Source organism: Athene noctua, chromosome 3 (genome assembly GCF_965140245.1).
Source record: "Athene noctua chromosome 3, bAthNoc1.hap1.1, whole genome shotgun sequence".
Classification (NCBI taxonomy): Eukaryota; Metazoa; Chordata; class Aves; order Strigiformes; family Strigidae; genus Athene; species Athene noctua.
In genome coordinates, this window is record NC_134039.1 from 60645195 (window position 1) to 60663393 (window position 18199).

The following is an 18199-nucleotide window of genomic DNA, read 5'->3' on the forward strand; positions in this document are numbered from 1 at the left end:
CTGAATCAGCACTTACGGAGCCACAACATAGCTTACCCTAACTGGACCAAAATACATAAAGATTTAATGTATTCAAGCATAGTTGTAAAAATATTTTTAAGATTTCAGTAGATAAAGCATATAATGAAATAAAACTATCCTTCCTCTTAAACACTCGCTGCCATCTTCTGGGGATCGAGATGTCAGTCATGGCAGGCTTGCCTGAAGTTCTTATTCAGATGGAGCACTGTTTTCCTAAGTCATAGAGAAAACTGTTGTTTAGATCTAGAAAAGTAATCTTCCTAACATCTTCCAGTGGAACAGTAAGTCTTAGATCTCCAGAAAACAAAGACTGCATTAGTAGCTCATGGCATATGTGTCATCTGGGGTTTAGCTTCAACACATCTGGTAGAGTGCCAAGTTGTAACAATTTAACCAACAATTTAACAAGTATGTAACCAAGCAAGCCATTATATTGGTTTTATATCAGACATACATGAATATGTTACCCCAGGGTGACATTTAGCATACACAACCAAAACACAAGAGAATTTTTTTTCCTCTACCTCTTTCAGATTTTAAATGTCTGGTTTATTTGATTTATAAGAATAAAGTTACAACTTCAGTCCTCTATGACTCTCAGACTCCACGTTATTTTTCAGATCAGTTTTGTAAGGGGTGTGTGTTACCTCGCAGCAAGTGCACTGACAATACAGCAAACAGTTAATTAGCTAAAACTCATTCAACTACCTGTGCATGCAGCACAAGAAGAGAGTACAGGCAAAATGACAACCTGAATTGCCAAAGATGAAAACAAGCTCTACCATGAGCCAAAAAGAAGACAAAAGGATCTCTTCTGAACAAGAGAAGAACAGTTTAGGACATCAGTGATCAATCTGGACCAGGCATTTTCCCACCTCCATCATCTTTGGAAAAGAAAGAAAGAGGATTAAATTGGAAGGCCACCAAGAGGCACAGGAACAGAAGGGACTCTATGCCACATGCATAGTTATTTAGAGCAAAGATGGTAAAAGTCTTTAGGGTTAAATTTATCCCACCACCCTTCCTCAAAAAAACACCAAAATTCTTGTGAGGGATCGGCATTGCCAATAGTTTGGCTCTGTTGATCTAGCCCAGTTGACAGTACCGGCAACTTCAGGAGCTTAAAGCACTGTTCACTGCGCTACCACAGCAGCTGTTACAAACTCTGCTGCCTTCAGCAGAAGTCTGTATAGGTAAAGTATAAAAACCACAGCTTTGTACTTTCCCTAAGCAGAACAGAGGCAAAAAACAAGTTAGCTGTGAATTAATCACAAATGATCATGGAAAACAAACTTTTTTCTGAGCAGAAAGCAGCTACATAGCCTTTTTAAAGATGGAGCTGGGTAATAACCCAGGACTTGGGAAAGAAACCTGTGGAGCATAACTGAGGGCTGAATCGGAAAGACGGGGTAGGGAGAAGTATAAAAATGCTGTACAAGAAAACAGATAGGGAAAAGCTGTCAAAAAAAAAAAAAAAATAAAGAGGGTCCTTTCAGAAGGGAATGAAAAGGTACATATCTACATTTGTTATATATTTTATATTCAGTTTTATTAAATACACACAAGAATCCTCCTGAGTTTTCACAAAGATGAGGTTCTAAAAATAAAAAAGTTATTATTAGGCTATACAAAGTAAACTTTTAATATCATGAGGGCCTCACATCTGTCAGACCCATGAAACAACTACATCAGGGAAGCACAACCGATTCATACACTTTACAACACCAAGTATGTCTCCCAGGTACAACTCATCTGACCAAGTATAAATATCTGTTTTGACTAATTCTATTTAGTTGCCTATGTAGAAGTATCTAGTGCTATTTGAAATGTCCAGGGAATCAGAGTTATCTTTCTGTGACAGGCAGAAACAATTCAGGATTTAGGAGAATAATCCACACCATCTGAACTGGTAGCAGAAGGCCAGTTGGGATACCCTGGAGTATCACATAAGGATCACTAGACAGGACTAAGACACCTAAAGGTAGGTATGAGCTATGTAAGCTAGGTACCTAATGTCCTCTTATTTTCAACGGAGAACTGATTAGTCTAGTCAAAACAGCCAAGAAATCAATTCAGCTAACCAGCCACCAGAACTATTTGCTCATGGCTCCACTAACTGTATTGGTCAGATTTCCACAAGCTGTAATACGGTATTATACACTTTGCATACATGTATACACTTAAATTTAAGTGTCTTGAACCCCATCCATACCTCCAAGAGTCAGCTGCCCAAGTCACTTCACTCAAAACCAGAGAATCCCACAAACCTGTTTCTAAAACAAGCTATTCCTTCTAAGCACTTACTTCAACTATAAAAGGAAATTTCAATACCTAGCTCAACATAGACATGTCTATGTGGTCAAGTTAATCCTAACACTTTTCTAGTAAAGAAAACTCTGCAAATGGAGAGCGTATTAAAAGAAGCGGTTATAATATCCATAAGTATGCATGAATACTTCAGGGAAAACCACAATTCATTGCTTTAGCTGTGGAAGGCTGGTTCTTTAGTCTGAAACTAGGGTAAGATGCTTCCTAAAAAATTATCTGATACAAAAACACAAATCCATTTCCACCCTATCCAAAATGATCTTAAGAAGTAAGATGTGACCTGTAGGAATGTTCCTGGCAACGGAAACAAAGACGAAGGCAGAGAAATGTCTTCCAAGGAAAAGCAGTGCTGTGGAACTTGCTCCACAACTAGGACTGAGTTTCTTGCTGAAGAGCATATCATCTGATGTTAGCATCCAGGATTTACATAAAATTCCATAGAATCATATCTGATGGATCATGAGGGGTCTGTAGACACATTTAATTATGCCCATCAATTAGCTCAGTGACTTTTATTGGATCATGAAGTTACTTGCTTATTCTGCCCTTTTCTTCCCCAAGCACAGCTCCCTTACTTTCTAGGTTTGTCAAAGGTTTTCTTTAAAAGGTATGGGGGAGGTTTTGTTTAGTTGCTGTGGGGTTTTTTTGGCTTGAGCTAACTGCAAAACTTTTAACAGATTCAACATTAACCATAAATATACCTCAAAACTGGGAAATTTATTTTGGAAACAAAAAAGCCAGCCCCCGACCCCTCCAAAATTAGTAAGACACTGACCTTTACACATACCCAGATATTGTCATAGCTGTGAAAACATGTTTGCAATCTATTAACAGCCACAAAGGTACTTAGTCACTTTTTATTTCAGTGCAAGTTAGGCAACTAAGTCTTTTTTTATGGATCTAGGCCCACAACCATTCAATAACCATGTTTAAACTCTTACTTAAATTTAACAGGTAATTTCCATTCAGAAAGTAGCTTTCAGACAAGTCCTTTCTAAGGTAAGTAGTATATATAATTAGATCCAGATACAGGTACACATTGTTGAAGCTATATTTAGAAGTTTTCCAGAGGCTATCTTGAAATCTTCCAGAATTTTACACCTTACCTTGTGCTACAATACAACCAAAAATTCAATGCCCAAGAAAGCTTTAGTTTACTTATCACAGAGGCAGTACCTCTTCCCTAAGTCAGCTTGACACTTTCCATTTACATATTCAAGGCTACACAGGTATTGTAAATCAACTGAACCCTTTCTCTGGTATGAGTAGAAATGGGTGTGGAGGCAGAACTCAAACTGCTGTCTTCCTGAGCTCTTTCCTTCCTGTCCCAATTTCCATCTCTATTCCTATCTTGCTATATCACCTCTGAGGCCAAAGCAACACTTACACAAGTGAAGTCAAAGCAGTTTGAAAAACAACAGGACATACTGCATCCTACAGATTTGCACCTCCATGCCACTTTCACACACCCGTCTCACAGCATTGCCCCCCTGCACTTCATCTTTAATGACAGACAGTGTGAGAAATCCACATTTGGAAGAGAAAGGAACATTTACAAAAGGGGACTACATTCAGTGGCTTTCTTTTCTCATCTTTCAGGACCATCACAAGGGAAGAAAGACTGTGCTGCAGGTTGTGGAGTAGAAGGCACAGGAAAGGCAACACTGCAGTTTGGAGTAGGGGGAGGAGATACAGAGGTTTGAAGTATGTCACTGCAAGATGGAACATCACAGAGAAGCAGCGGGACTAAGACAGAATTGTGCTGCCCTTGCATCTCACCTACATGTTGGAACGCCATAACAGCTTCACATATCTGACAAGATGAAAATAACTTCTCCGAACAGTAACACTACACTGAGAACTTGTATTCAGATGAGGACAGTGGTAGTTAATCAAAGTCCTTTTACAAGTGACCATTTTCCTGGATGTAATCCCTAGTAAGAGATATAGTCTTTGCTTTTCAAAGGGTTATGGTCTCATTTTCTGTTAGTTGCAATATTTTTCAGATAAGAATCATTCCAACTGATCTAAATCAGCCTGTATAATTGATCTGATCAAACCATTATTTAGCATTTCACTATATTGACCAGATGGCAGTTCTACTACGAGCATTCTTGCAGATCAATAGATAGTGAATATACCAAGCTAAGCATAATATCCTACACAATGTCACCACAAAGTGTCATGGAATTTCTCTCCGTTTATCTTATTTATTTTTTTAAATACTGACAGTTTTTTTCTGTAGTGCAACTTTTTTGTACTGTTATGTGACCCACAACAACCCAGACTGATCCTTCTGGGTATGCACAGATCACTCTCAATGAAATTTTGACCAACGAAGATGGCAGCAAAATCCCTACTCACTTTGAAGGAGCCAAGATTCCACACTACCAGTATCCTCTATATGTACAGCTTTACAGAAAAATAACATTTATGCTTTTGACCACTGGTCAAGAAAAAAAAAAAAAAAAAAAAATCAAACCCAGAAATTTTACTGAATAATTTTAATAAACTTCTTGATTGATACAACAGGCTTTGCATAGGCTTTGTTAAAGCTACACTGAAGCTATAACATATGACAAGCCAGACCTCTATGCACAGCAGGCTGATGTTCAATGAAAAGACTGTCAAATTGGATTATTTCTTGCTATTATATAATCATTATTGGTAGACATTATGCACATGGAAGTCATTCAGCAATGTTTTAAAATACACACATATGTTTTCCCTCAATTCTAGTCCAAATTGCACCAACACAATTTCACTGCCTTCAGTGCAATCAAGCTGTGCAGGTATGAAAAAGAACCAGAACCACTCCCCTGTCGTTTTTCCTTGTCATCCTTACCACAATAAAAATACCAATATTTTGTGGGAAAGAAGTGGTGGGCTTACCAATGCTGTGCTCTATCCAAGGAAGCTCAGAATGACAAGATTATCAGCTTTGCTCCTAAACGTAACACACCACAGAACAGTCTAGGCTTTTTCAGTCAAATTCCCTGGTGAATGTAAAAAAAGGAGGGAGGAGGGCACTTTTAATCCTTCTCTACAGTGCTTCTAAAACCAGCAAAAAAAGTCTTTTTTTTTTTCCAGTGATTTGCTGATAGTGTATCAAAATGCAATAGCAAAAACCCTGCTGTACCATTCTGTCATACATCTCCTGCTTACACCATAAAATTTACACATTAACATATTACTATCACAAATACTGTTAGCTTTTTACTGCACCATTTGTGCAACCAGGATTCTGAGAACTGAAAAAAAAAAATCTAAAACTGTACTGAAAACAGTAATTCTTTATAAGCTGAAGTTTAGCATGATTCATAACCTAGTTATCTGGATGCTTACTGGCATCCTAAAGGTAAGCAAAATGATCCAATTCATAATTCTGTATCTTGAGTTTAAAGACAGAAAATAAGCTATTCACATTAACCCTTAAAAAGGAATATTGGAGCACTGTATAAATATATTTTTTGAATGTTTTCATTGCACAGAGGAGTTCTTTTTACTTTCCTATACAAAAGATAAAATGAAATCAACAGTACAACACCTGTATCTGCAAGGAAAAAAATACGAAAAGGAATATTAAATATTTAATGACTGAAGGCAGACAGAAAGTAGTAATTTTTTTAATTGCTTTAGTTATTACTTTTGTTAGGGAGCAATACAAGATTACTTCCTAGTATCTCTTCAGTTTTAGAAAAATACTTTAAAAGCAGCATGCAGTGTAGAGCTGTTGCTCCTACCTTACACAATGAGAACACCAAATTGCATGAGTGGCTTACACTGCACTGCCTAACAGGACACTATTGGAGTGCTTTTTGATTACAGCTACTCATTGAATTTTTAAAATTGAAACTTAAGGCAGCAATAATATGAGTATACTACAGAATTTAGTATTAACTTTTTTTTTTTTCCTCAAAATGAGGGCTTTCAAGTATTTAATAGTCTGGTTTTATGAATTCTTACCTTAATATTCATTTATATCATGGTTATGTCATTGTTTTAAAAGTCAGTGATGTTATAAATATTCACTGGGTAAGGTTAACTTTTTTTAAGTAAAGCTCAACTGCCACAACATCGCAGAAGTTAAAACACGTAAGGAAGGTTAAATGCACGGTTGGAACTGGGTTTCAGATAAGAATTAATGCCTCTTTGAAAGACAACAAAATAATAAAAAAAAACCTGCCAGCAATCACCTCAATTTCACAGAAACTAGTGCCGCCCCCTCGCCCCCCCTTCGGGGGTCATCACCTTCAGAAACGATCCTACGCAGAACGTGCACCACAGCGGTTTTACTGCCCTAAGCTCTGCATGTCGCTCGAGGCCGAGCACTTAGAGCCCCGCTTTGGACCTGGCCACCCCGCTCTCACAACGGCTGTCAGCCAGGCGATTAACACGGGTTGATTAGCCCCGGTGGGTCCCCAGGCAGGTTTGAGCGCGCCAGGACTGCGATGCGCCGGGCGAGGGAGAGCTGCCGGCCTGAGAGGGGTCTGCCACTGCACGGGTGGGGAGCCGAGGACCCCCAAAGGAGAAGGCCGCCCCAGGGCATGAACCCCCGCTCCCCTACCAGGGGTCGGGCCGGTGAGCAGGAGAGAGGAGCCCAACCGCTCGCCCAGGGGTGCGCAGCCTCCACCCGACACCGTTTTAACGGGCGCCGAAAAGGCCACACGATGGGAGGGAGAAAGCGAGCTCCTTGCGGGCCCGGCAAAGGGTTAAAGACCAACGTATTCCCCCGGCCCTGGTGTGACAGGTCCCACCGCCCCGGCCGCTGTCACCACCTCAGCCCGCCCGGAGAGACGGGGCGCAGCCGCCCTCGCTGTGGCAAGCGACGGGAAAAAGGGGGTGGGTGCGAGAGAGAACGGGGAGCGGAGACACACACACACACCCCGGCCCAGCTCCGTGCCCCCTCACGGGCGCCGCACGCCGACCCCGCGCCGGGGCAGCGGGAAGGAAAGAACAATGGGGGAGAGAACCCGCCGCCCCCACTGAAGGGAAGAGAGCGGCCGGCAGGGAGGGAGACCCCGCGCCCGTCTCTCTTCTCCCCCAGGGCGGGACGTGGCTCGGCTGCGGAGACCCGCCGCAGAGGAGACCCGCCGCAGCCGAGCCCCGTCCCGCCCCGGGGGAGAAGGAGGGCGGAGGGACGGAGCGGAGGAGGCAGGTCTCCAAGCGCCGCTGCGTCCCGTGCCCACAGGGAGCCCTCCTCGGCCCGGCTGGGTCGAACCCCCTCTCCCGCCAAGCTGGTTACCGCTGCCGTGGCCGCCGAGTCCTCCCGTCCGCCAGAGCCCGGCTCGCCGCTCGCGCCCTCCGTCGCCATCTTCCCGCTGTAACGGCTCCGGCGCGGAGAGCGGCGCGGAGCCGAGTGGCGGCAGCCGCCACCGCCAGGCGCTTAACCCCCTCCCCGCCGGCAGCGAGCCCACCGGGAGCGGGGGCGCTTAACCCCTCCGGCGCCGCGCAGGCGGGGCTGACGAAGCCGAGCCTCCCCCTCCTCCGGCCGAGGCGAGCGACTCCCTCCGGCGGGCGCTCGGGTTTCCCCACCCGCCCTCTCCCCGACCGCCATAAGGCGGCCCGGAGCCAGGCGGAGGAGGGGGAGTGGGACCCCGCCGCGGGCTGCCGGCGCGCAGTGGTGGCTGAGGGGAGTGCCACCGCGCTGCCCGGGCCCCACGGAGGCACCGCTCTCCTCCTTCCCTTCCCTCCCCCGTGGCTTGACGCAGGAGAATGAAAGGAAAGGTTATGGATGAGGCGAAAAAAAAAGGGGTTGTACAACGGGCTTGGCTCACCTGATCGGTGAGATCTTTAAACCAGCTGAAGCCCTTGAGGGAAGGGCCTCTTTCCTTCTGGGGGTGCTAGCAGAGGGGTCACCTCTCCGTCCCTGTTCCCCCTGGAGGGGGCTGGGGGAGGACATTTCTGCTGCCAGGACTTATTGCTTAGGGACTTATTTTCAAGGCAGGATGGCTTCAGAGCCTGTGTGAGGGTGGACCTTCATCCAGGCCCAATGGGTCAGGCCCAACACTTTCACATCTCAGCCCCAGCCCTGAAGCCCACCCTGGCCTGTGGCCACCCTTTGCTCTTCCAGGCCTGTTAGAACTCCTCCAGAGGAAGGTTTCGGTTGCTGAGCTGAGCCTACTACCACACAGGCTAAACGTTGCCACCCAGGAGTACCCCTTTATCTGTGCTGCATTGTCTGTCTCCAGGGACTGTTCCTCAAGGTCTTACCCTGCTGCTTTCCCTCGCAATGGGAACCTACCTGCTGAGCTATACACCGATCCAAATGTACCCTCCTCTGGAACCAACTTACATCTTTTACAAGCTGAATTTCCAACACCCTTTACTCTGCAGACACATGCAACTTAGACCAATGGCAGGCTCCTCTGAGCCTTGCCAGTTTTCTCCGTTCATAGGGCTGCTTCAGGTCTAGGTTTATGCGGAATTCCCCTCACACCACGATCAGACAGAAATGGACCAATGCTTTCCCTTGATCAAAGGCAACAAGTGCTCTTAAGCATTCTGTACCTAAGGATGTAAATAAAACCATGCATGAAGTTTTCCCCCTTTACATTACCAGAAGAGGAACTGATGAGCTCTTAGCAGAATAAACTCCAACTGTAATGTAAATGTACACTGAACAGAGTGAGCAGAAGGCAGTGTATAGGATCCATTACAGGGCACATGAAATCCAGTCAAACAGATGCTTTCTGGGTTCAAGGTTTGTTTTTCCTTAAAAATCATCTAGCTCTCCTCCTACTCAAGCTTTACACTTTTTATAACTCTAGTGAGTGCTCGCATCCTTTCCACTGTCGAAGCTGAGAAACTCCATTGATGACATGGAGCCTAAAACAACTTGTTTTTCTCAGTTCCCAGAAATCTTAATACCATTTAATTGGTTTTAGGGTATATTGTTGCTTGCTTACTTTATTGACAGAAAAGTACTATACATTACTCATAATTATTTTATTTATAAATTTTGACAATTATATAATTATTTTATGTATAAATATTTTTTGTATGTGTGGCACTTTGCCATCGAGAAACTCAATGAAAAGTCATTTGTTTCCTATGTATTTTGTCATACTTACTTCTCTTCAAAATGGTTTTAAACACAGGAGTTTTAAAACTGGTTTAAGAATATCTTTTATTGATTCCTGTCTGCCATTATCATTGCCAGTATTTCCCTGTGGCATTAGAATCATCTGCTGACCATCACAGTTACTTATGTGTTTTCCTGAGTTGGTACAAAGCAAGCATACGGCATTCTATGTAAGTACTAATTTTTTAACCCCATCCACATCACATCAATGATGTAACAAAGGTTGCGACATTTATCTCTTGCTCTGCTAAGATCATAAACTCTGGTTTAGCTGATGTTTTATCAATTACCAAGTGTACATTTATCAAAATAACAATGAATATTAGATTAGTCATAGCTTTTAATCTCATACTTGAGAACTGATCTCCCTTTCCTCATCTGAAGATAAATTTAGAATGATTTCTGAGAAAGATGGGAGTGTTCAGATCTCAGCCAGCAAAAAATTAATAGGATAGATGGACCAGCAACACTTCAGTTAAAAGCCTGCCCCAGACAACTAATATCCAGTACATCATCCAAGCATTGGAAGCAGTTTGACCTGCTGTTGTGGTCAAAAAGATGACAGGCATGCTTTTGGACGATAAATGATCTATATTTCTTCTTTACGCCATGAAATGAATTGTCACAACATTTTGAAAATATTATTGATTTTCTGTAGTTGTATGAGCCTATATTGCATGTTTGTGTTTCTTCACTCTTTCCCCTAATGACAGCAATAAGGCTTACTGTTGTCATGAGAACACTAAAATCCACAGTAGATATTACCAGTCACTATTGGGAGTAGATTCTCATGCTGCATAGCAATGGTTGCTGTGTCAGCGTTGGTAGTAGGGCGCATTTGAGCTTTTGCTGCATAAAGAACACCTTTGGACTTAGGAACATCTTCAAAGTAGGAAATGTTTTTTTCTTGATTATTAGTACTGTATCACCGGACAAGGTCTTTCTTATTCTCTGGCTACTCCATTTATGCTACTGACATCTTCTCTCAGAACTGGCCTCAGAATTTACTCACATCTTCTCTACACACGTAGTAAATGAGTTCAGAGAGAGGGACAGTGTGACTTTGTAACTGCTCCCATAGTGCACTCTGTGCACTATCTGTGCACTATGCCTGTGTTATGTAGGGTAAAATACCTCTTCAACGCATGGCTCACCCAGAGCCTTTCTAGAATAAATTGCTTATGCTTTTACAGATAATTTTATCACTACAGTAAGGCAAAGGAGTTGCTTTTCTCAGAGGAAGGTGCTCATTGTTTTACTACTAGCACATAGCTGGCAAACCGAATGACATTAACTCTTTTTCTGCTGTTCAGGTTTTATTTGGCTTGAGTGACATAAAAGAAAGGCCAAGCCCAGGAGTAGGCCTTACAATCAAGTTTTAAATGTATTTCTTTCCTATGATTAGAGAGGTGACACGCAGCAGTAGAATGTCCACACCTTACAGGATGCAGCTGCTGGACTGAACGATGCTTGTTCCCTCCATCAGCACACAACTGCTGAGACTGATAGAAAATGCATGCCATGTCTTTACATTAGCAGGGAAGCAAACTGCTATGTATCTAAATCATACAGTGTATTGAGGCTTTACCGCCTTGCTACTTACTATTTACATGTAACAAAAAAAATGTAAAATTGTATTTTATTCATCTTTTTCTAAAAAAATAAGCCTGTCTGAATTTAAAGCAAGCAGGAGATGAAGTCTCAAAATAAATTTTTAGAGAATATTGGATATCTGAGAAAAAGTAATTAATCATTTGATCATAATGATCTTTTCAAAGGTCACCCAAGCACTAACTTAAGGCATTTCTGCCATCACCCTTATCTAGGATTCATCAAGCCAAGCCAAACAACATAATTCAAATACTGCACTGATTACTTTTTCAGGGAACTTTGGTCTTGGGGAGCTATAAACGATACAGACCACTCTGATAACTGAACTATTAGCTTTGGTTTTGTGAAGAAGGGGTTGCTTTCTCTGGAATATGGCACACCACTGTCTGGATGAAATTCAGTAGAAAAAGAACCAGTATTCTGGAAGGCATGTTGGCTGTTTCTGAGCATGTTAAACTAACATCAGAAAGAAAGGTGAAAAGGAGATGAAAATCAAAGTGTTGAGAACAAAATAGAATCTCTATTCATCAACAGAAGAGATGCTTTAATTGACTGTGCTCAAGGAGCATAGCTAATAAATAGAAAGTGTTGAAATTGTTAATTTATGAGCATAAATTCAACAGTGCTGCATCTTGCTATAAGCTAGTGATGTGATTCACATGACTGGAATGTTGAAAACGGCTATATTTTGCTTAGAAAGGCACAAGTGGACAAAAAGATGGGAAAAACTATCAAAATAGAGTGTTCTGTGTGTCAGCAATACTGACATCTCAGAAAAGGTTATTTGAATGTTTATGAATTGTGTTTTAATGTTTAAAACATAAAATGAAATATTAGATAATGCTTACTGAAAACCTCACCATTCTAAAGAACAAAATGACAAGAGCCTTAAGTACCTTCTACATAGAAAGAGAAAACTGCTACCACTGAGGCTTCACCTTGAATGACATCGTTTTGCCAATACTGTAACATCCTGGAAATGTCTAAAAATTATAGGTGACAACTGAAAAAGTTAACCTTGAGCAGGAGGGTTCTAAATGAAACCTCATTTTAACACATGAAGAGGGAAAGCAAGCTCCAACTGGAATATAAAATTTGAGTGTTTGCTGTGCCTAACTTTTAGAAATCTGAGCCCAGAATGGAATCCAGAAACTGAAAATGAGTACAGGCTATGAATTTGGAACGTTTATTTTAGAGAAGTCTTGCAGTCTGTGTTATGCAAAATGAAAAGATCACACACTGATGTCCCTGGAGTTGAAATTCATAAGCTTCTACTAGAGTATCAATATATTTCAAGTCTATGCTGTAATGTCTGAAAAAGTTGGATATTTGTTTGTTTTGCATGTGTTTCCCTGTGAGGAAGAAAATGATAACTCGTTTGCTGTCAAGACAAAAAAGAGTGTATCGTTTTTTAAATACCAGAAAGGTATAGGACAGTTAAAATTATCAGACTGAAAATGTACGAAAATATTCAGAAAAGCTAAAGGTCCTATCTTATTTCTCTCATTCACTCATCTTCTCATGGGTACCAGTAAGGAATGTGAAGTAGATCCACAAGAGATTGCTAACTGAAGCAATAAAGGTGCAGGAATCAAGAATTCTCAGAACGAGTTTCCCTGAGCAGGCATGATGACTAATGTACTTTTACAGGCATCAGCACTTCCAAGCAAAAAAACCACTTTTTTTTTCTGGACTTGGGAGAAATGCATGCTGCTGTGATCATATTGGCTGTAGTGGCAGGAGGCAGGGGAATTCATGCTGCAACTGCCAGACATGGCAGTTTGTTCCTTCACTGGCAGGGGTTATGCAGTGATCTGCAGTGCTGGGAAGTACACTACCTCATTTTGGAATTTAACTCTTAGCCCACAAATCACCACACCATGAAATTAATTTTTTTTCAGTGATTGTTAAATCACTTTATTGCAGAATGTCTTCCTTTCTTTTTCCTTTTTTTTTTCTTTTTGAGAAAAAATAAATTGACTGCTATCCCTACTGTTCTGGTATTTCTCCCTTTTCATTAAGCAAAAGGTTAATTTTGAAATTTTCTTATGCTGCTGATATCCTATGAACAAAACTGGATCACTAAATGCCTCCCTGTAGGGATGAAGCTTTACCAACTGCCAAAATGGACCGCTGTATCTTAGAAGAAACTTGGCTGGAATTGAAATGATAGTGCTCACAGTGGCAGCTGCCCTCTCTGCCAAAGCTGAACTATTGCCCTGAGAGCCCACTGTGCAGCACTGTATGCAGGCATTCAGCATGTGAAACAGCTTTAAGGGGACCTTTATTCTGTAATTGTAGAAATTAAAAACTGAAGGGAGGTTAAGCAATTCATTGCCAGGAAGGATCAGTCTCAGTAAGGTGGTAACTACCTTAGCACTCGGATTGAATTTATATGTGGGGACTTGCTAATGAATGTTGTTTGTATTGAAATGCTCCACTAGTGAGAAATTCCCTTGCTAATGAAACAAAACTGCTTCAGTAGGTTGTTAGCTCCACCACTGACACCGTAGAACCACAGCCCAGGCGAATTAGCTTCCGTGTTGCCGACACAGAACAGAAAACATTGTACTAGGAATTAACTGCCTCCCAGAAAACATGCATTTGCTAAAGGAACAAATTTGGTTGCCTGTAGGAAAGTGATACACTTACCCACTGATGCAATTCAACTTTTGCAATGCAACTTTATTTATACTCTCAAAGTTGAAAAATAATTCTGTGAAAAGAGATCTGAGTGTGTGTGTTCCATAAACTGATGTGATCGTATTGCCAAGACTCATAGTGACCTGAACTAAAGATAGGCAACTCATGTGTAAGTCTGTGGTTCAAGTTTATGGGTAACACAAGTGCTGATTAATGTTTTAAACAGAGAAAATATTCAGTAAGACAGACTTTCCAGTGAAATCACAAGAAAAAAAGGTGAAATTATAATTCATGTGGCATTCAGTATGTGTGCAAAATTCACTTATTTACATGTAAATGAGGCAGACAGAGGAAAGCAATGAGCAGAAGAGAGATAACCCTGACTAGTCTTTCCTGTCAAGCACAAGCGTCTTTCAGTGCACAACTGCACAGAAATCTTTCAGTCATGGATTAGGGATTCTGCCTTTGCTGTACCATTTAAATTCTGGATATCCAGAAGATTATCTTTCATTGGAATTTTTCTCAGCATGTCCCTCAAGATTAAGATGTTTTACACCATCACTTAGACCATATGGGACTTTGGTTCCCCATGTGTCATTTGCCTACCTTACTGGGAATTAAGTAGGAATGAAATTCAAAAAAAGGAGTGTTAACTGGCTGCGTTGCAAATATTAAGGGTGTTTAGGCTCCTGAGTCTCACCAGCTCTCAGTGGATGTTGGGGACTCTCCTGCCTTCTTTGCCTTGACAGTTGCCTCTGAGATTTTGAGACCAGGCATGAATATAAAACCAAAGCTCTACAGAAGATCTGCTGAAGCCAAAAATCTGTATGAATATAATGATTTCACAGAATTTTGTCAAAAGACTGAATAGTCAGTGCAGTCATTGTCACTTCAGGACAATGGCAGAAAAAAAGGAAAGTCAGTGGATTTGGAATGAGGAATACTTATGTAATATTTGATCTTTGTTATTTTAAAACAACTACGAAATATGATTCATAGAAACACAGGACTGGACTACCAGTCAGTCTAACCTTTTTCAGATCCTAGCAAACATATTACACAGTCCTGTCAATAAAATGATTGCTTTAAAATCAGAATTTTCGCTGTATCATTTCTAGTCAAATGTGTTAGCTTAGAACTACATAAATTCTGCATTGTTTATGACAAAATTAAATATGTCCTGATTATGGTGACTTTTCCTTAAGGGCTATCAAATAACGTAGTAGCTACTAATTAAACACCACAATATATTTATGAGTCTGAAGATATTTGAGCAGTTATTTAGATACTAAAACAAAGATAAAGGAAAGCTCAGTGACTTGCTAAGTGTCACAGAACTGTTCATAAACTGTAACTGAGAAAGGAAACCCTGGAATACCTGTTTCCAACCTTTTGTTCTTACTGAAGTGACCGTCTTAGTAAATATATACATGTAATGAAATGAGATTTAGATGTCCCTGTGTCAAGATAAAGGGATTGCACTGGAAATGAACTGGTACTGGAAAAAATGGCACTATCAGAAAGGAATGCTTTCACAGCTGGGAAAGACTGCAGGTCAGTGAGGTTTGGTCTACTCTGCACTGTATATACCACTGAGATACAACAGTATTTGTATAAAAACACTTCACAGCACAAGTCCTCTCTTAAATTTAATGCATGGTTTGTCAAAAAAAACAGTTGATTGTAAAAAAATTCAACCCTGTGAGAGAGAGTAAACTGTTACAATTAGAAGTAGAAATGAACCCGCAGTAATGCTTCCTTTGGAAACAAGACTCTGTTACTGGAGGATAAGAAGAGGCTAGTGGTTACAATTCTGATTGTAAAAGGTATCCCAGAGTCAAAAAAATCAGCATGTGCAGCATTTGGCTTCTGTTTAGCCTTTGAAAAGGCTTTTCAGATATGTAGCCTCTTAAGGGAGATTTATTTTGCAGAGATCACTCTAGAAACAACCAGAACAGAGCAGCAGCCTAGAACAAAGCTGCTTCTCACCCATGGCGTTAGGAAAGGATCCCTCTCCTGCCTTTATTTGAGGCCCCTGAGGAAGCCTACAGGATGCTGGTTGCTAGGCAACGCCCAAAGCAATGGTGTTTATAGCATTAGGTATTAATTATTGTTGTGGGCCTTTTCCACACAAGATCCTGGAAATATGCAATTAGATACCTCACAGGATAAGTAATTTTGCATTCTGATGGACAAGCATTATTATTCTGCAGAAGATTCAGAATTTGACAAGTTATGTAAAGGTGACTGACTATGCCAAGCCTAATATTTTCTTTTTGTCGTGCTGTTTTTTTGTAATTGCAGCCAGGGGATTTGAGCAACAAAATGGTTACAGTAAGCTGTTTAAAGGTTCTGAATGAGAATGTAATATTTCTTCATTTGTTTCCCTGATTAAAGTGCCTAACCCTAAACTGATCTTTACCAGTACTTTGAGTAGTTTATGTCAGCAGTTTAGTAAAGAAAAAAAAAAAAAAGGAAGCCTTAGATTATGAATATGAAAGCTATAAAATAAAATATTTAATAACAGCTGCATGTTGTAACACAAAAGTAGAAACAAACAGCTCAATAAATTAAATCTTGTGAAAGAGGCAAGGTTTACTCTGGTAGTGTTGTCCTTGAGAAAAATTTCTTCATATCATTCATGACACTGGCTTGCATTTATGAGAAAGGAGAGCTGCTCTTCCTTCTCTAGCATTGCGTACCTAGCTAATCATCACTAGTGTAAGGGGACATATACGTGGTACATTCCACTTCTGATGGGATGTTTATCCATTGTATAAGACAGGTTATATCCCCTGAAATGAATTGGCAGCCAAGAAGAGACTCCAGTTAGTGCAATGAAAAATGGAATTCATGCTAAAGCAGGTCATTACCAAAGGTGAAAACATAACTAGCAGCATACTGGAAACTCCTGTGAAGTGACAGTGACAAAATGTATCTGACACCAAAGCAAATAAATTACTGTCTCAGCACATGAACTGAGTAATAAGACAATTAGTGGAAGAAATGGTTAGACTTTTACCAAGTATTGCAAGAGAAAAAGTACTAATTATTTTCCGATTGAAGAAAGAAGTTGAGACTGTGGACGAGAGAGGATCAAGCAGACACTAATAAGAGAATGTTTGGCTGAAAAATATTTGTGCATACAAAGATGCCTTCTCCCACATCTTGAATACACTAATATTTGTGCAGAGGGAGACTGAAATGCAGCAAAGGGGCATAGGAAGCACTTTGGTCATTTGCCTGTAGATGAGGCACATGATAGAGGGTAAAGCTCCCATTCTGTTTCCTGAGTCACATCTCTTTAGATAGATATGTGTCAGAAAACTGTCATGAATATTGATGCCTAATAATTTGCCTTGGGATGCTTTAGAAATCAGAACACTAGTCAGACTGGTACTGTGCTGCTTCAAATGCCCATAGAGCACTCTAGCAAGCAAAATTATCAGGCAGGCAATAAAAATTATAAAATCAGAAAGTCTGAACCTGTCCAGTAGGCAGTGGAGAGTCTGGACACTCAATTTTAAACAAATGGGGGCAGAAGACATGAGAATTTCACAGCTGTCTCCATAGCAGTTCTCAGCTCCAAAACATGACTGCCCGGTTGTTGAGGCTGCTGGCTGTTTTTCTTTCAATTGTTTCCAACTGGGAAGGTATGAGGAGCAGTCATTTCATTCACCATTTTGATGGACACACAAATGAGACAAAATTACTATCCTTTGGCCATTCATAGTAACAAAAGTTCGCTAGAAGAACATTATTTTGAACCCTGTTTTTTCAAGAATGGCATCTTATGAAAAATATGTATACTTTTTAATAAAGTGATATGTTAGGGAAATCAGTTATTTTAAAAAAACATTAAAGATTGTTCCACAAAAACATGCTACAGGCAGAGAAATATAGAAATTAACTTAGTCTTTTTGGAAAAGAAAACTAACATACTGTGATTTTATAATGAATGTGAATGCATATGTTGATAACATCATATTGCTCAAACATTTGTCATATGGAATATCTTTCTATCAGCTAGCAGAGATTTTCCTCTGGTAGTGCTTCCAAAGCAGGTGGATTTGCTGTCACTGCCTAGTTCTGAGGAGCCAGAAGGTACTGCATAATGGCAACCACAAATTTCAGGATGGTTCAGGATGTGTGTCTGTACTAGAGCCTGACCAATACAATTTGGTTATGTGGCAGAACTCACACAACAACCTACAAAAAAGTATGACTCACGTGCTGCCTTATTTGTAAGAGTGATTTTTGACTACCTGCTGCAATCTTATGAATCTTCATAAAAACCTCCTCCTCTTTTCCCAATATTTGTTTGATCAATATGTTTGTCTTTTCTCTCACTTGTCTGATTTGAAAACATTAGATAAAAATGGAAATTAACTGTGTATTGATGTTCTCTATTTTTCTTATATTTCGGGGTGTAGCTATATTACTTTGAATTACTCTGCGGCATTTCTAGTCATTTCACATAGGAACCATGGGCATCAAGATATTTATTTACTA

At 40.6% G+C, this 18199-nt stretch overlaps 1 protein-coding gene across 1 annotated transcript in view; it reads right to left on the reverse strand.

The window, feature by feature from the left end:
• CTTNBP2 (cortactin binding protein 2) overlaps positions 1–7735 on the reverse strand; it is an 85422-nt gene extending 77687 nt beyond the window's left edge. Inside the window, exon 1 of the mRNA XM_074903147.1 lies at positions 7595–7735. Within this exon, the coding sequence (XP_074759248.1) occupies positions 7595–7663 (69 nt within the window). The 5' untranslated portion in view covers positions 7664–7735. The remainder of the gene's footprint in view (positions 1–7594) is intronic.
• Positions 7736–18199: the final 10464 nt, after the last annotated feature.